This window comes from Oratosquilla oratoria, chromosome 6 (assembly GCF_046742065.1).
Source record: "Oratosquilla oratoria isolate Oo_2021 chromosome 6, ASM4674206v1, whole genome shotgun sequence".
In the NCBI taxonomy this organism is placed as follows: domain Eukaryota; kingdom Metazoa; phylum Arthropoda; class Malacostraca; order Stomatopoda; family Squillidae; genus Oratosquilla; species Oratosquilla oratoria.
The window spans coordinates 37372792-37374726 of record NC_134782.1 but is presented as its reverse complement, the minus strand read 5'-3'; the positions used below and the strand labels follow the sequence as shown (position 1 = coordinate 37374726).

Here is a 1935-nt window from a genome sequence, read left to right as displayed (position 1 = left end):
CTAATCTCTCAGATGAATTGCTCTGAAACTTATAGTTGCCTGGCTTCCATACATCGTCACCTTTGTTTAAGGTCAAAGATTTCTATCAAAAGAGGCTCAACTTCTTGTGGATTAACTTCTAAGAACACTCGGACATGATTTTCATTGAGTATGTGAAGATGATTGACCCGTTCCAGTAGACGACAATAAATGGTTCGTCCTTCACATCCACCATACTTGCACTCCAAATACCTTTTCAAAAGATACAAATATGAACACTGAAAAGAAAAGAAAAAGCTTTTATCATATTTTGAAGTATGAATTAAGCACCAACTTTGAGAGTAGTGAATTTATAAAAATGTGACAACTTTATTTCAGGTTATGAATATTTACTATTCAATTTTTTATACAAAGAAAAGAATTACTATATCTATATACAAAGGGCTTCTTTCTGGGCCTCCCACCTACTGCCCAAAGGAGGTAGCCAGCCAAGACATGGGTGTGTGCCTTGGGTGACTACCTTACATTCTCCAGCTACTACTTCACTCAGGTTAGGGGTAATGCAGTAATGCACAGGACATTCAAAGCAGGACCTGATGGCCAGGGGTCGTTTGCCCCTTCTGCTTCATATATTGGAAAAAAAAAAAATAATAAAAAAAAAAAATAAAAAAATAAAAAAATAATAATAATAATAATAAAAATAATAATAATAATAAATAAATAGAGAAAAATACCTGTTCATGTCTGATGGCTTCACTGTGTATAATATTGGGTCTGTCTGGTGTGAAGAGAGCAATAGCTGAGAGGAGAAGCATAATATTGTGGTCTTGCCGCCACTCTTGGTTGAAAGCTAAAATAAAACGTTTGTGTTCCTCATACACATTGCCCTGTGCAGCCTTGAGGACCTTCAATTTTATGTTCTTATACCTGTCATGGTCTTGCTGAATCTGCATAAAAATTATATAAATCATGATACCAAATGAGTTAGTCGTAATACCAAAAACCATCTCGAATGAAATGTAATCACATCAAATCCAATATTCTATACCATTTTTCTATATCACATTTCTGTTCAAAATATCTATCATATCCAAAAACTGTCATTAATGGGTAGACTAAATGAAAATTGTCGAGTCTGCCATATTCATAATATGTAATTGACGTAAAAGCCTAATAAAGAATACTTTATAAAAAATATAAATAAAAAATATATTTAAGGTTTCAGTTTTTATACAAAAATGCATTAGAAGTGAAAAATATATATATATATTAATAATAATTATAATAATAAATAAAAATAAAACTCACCTTCCATGAGTCTTTATCTGGATCATAGGCACTAACTGACCTCAGAATCATCATTTCTGTACATCCACCTTTGAGAAGAGCTATCTGGTCCTCTTGACATAAACTCTTAAATGAAGATATCCTTTTTGACATTTTTATCAGTCTTCTTATGGCAATGTCCGTAAGGTTGATAACATTAATAAGGGATGGGTTGGTCATGTCCTGCTAAAAATATCAACATAAAAGATTAATCAAACATTGCCATATACATATAAACAAATGCTAAAAAATAATACTAATAAAATCAAATAAATAAATCCCCTTCACAGAAATCCCAAAGAAAATACAAAATTAAGAAAATTTGCACTCAAATTACATTAACACAAAACAAGTCAGTTTCCATCCAACACATAATCCAGATGATCAAATCACACTAAAGACACAGTGCACATCACCCTCAAATGTGCCACATGCATTCAATGCAGACACTCTATCCATATACCAAGAGCTTTCTCCACCTTTATAAGGGGGGTAGCCAAATCAAAGGCATGTACCTACTCCTACCCATTCCAGTCCCATCCACCACTTTTTCCTCCCTCTTATCTTAGCTCCTCATGGATGACATGTCATCCCTGCATCCCACCCAGTGCCCTGGGTCAGAAACAATGT

At 33.6% G+C, this 1935-nt stretch overlaps 1 protein-coding gene across 1 annotated transcript in view; it reads right to left on the bottom strand.

The window, feature by feature from the left end:
• LOC143026403 (nuclear hormone receptor HR96-like) overlaps positions 1-1935 on the bottom strand; it is a gene marked incomplete at its 3' end in the record, with an annotated part of 12128 nt that continues 10193 nt past the window's right edge. The window contains 3 exon segments of the mRNA XM_076186714.1: positions 1-257; positions 714-926; positions 1288-1491. Coding sequence (XP_076042829.1) covers positions 57-257; positions 714-926; positions 1288-1491 — 618 coding nt within the window.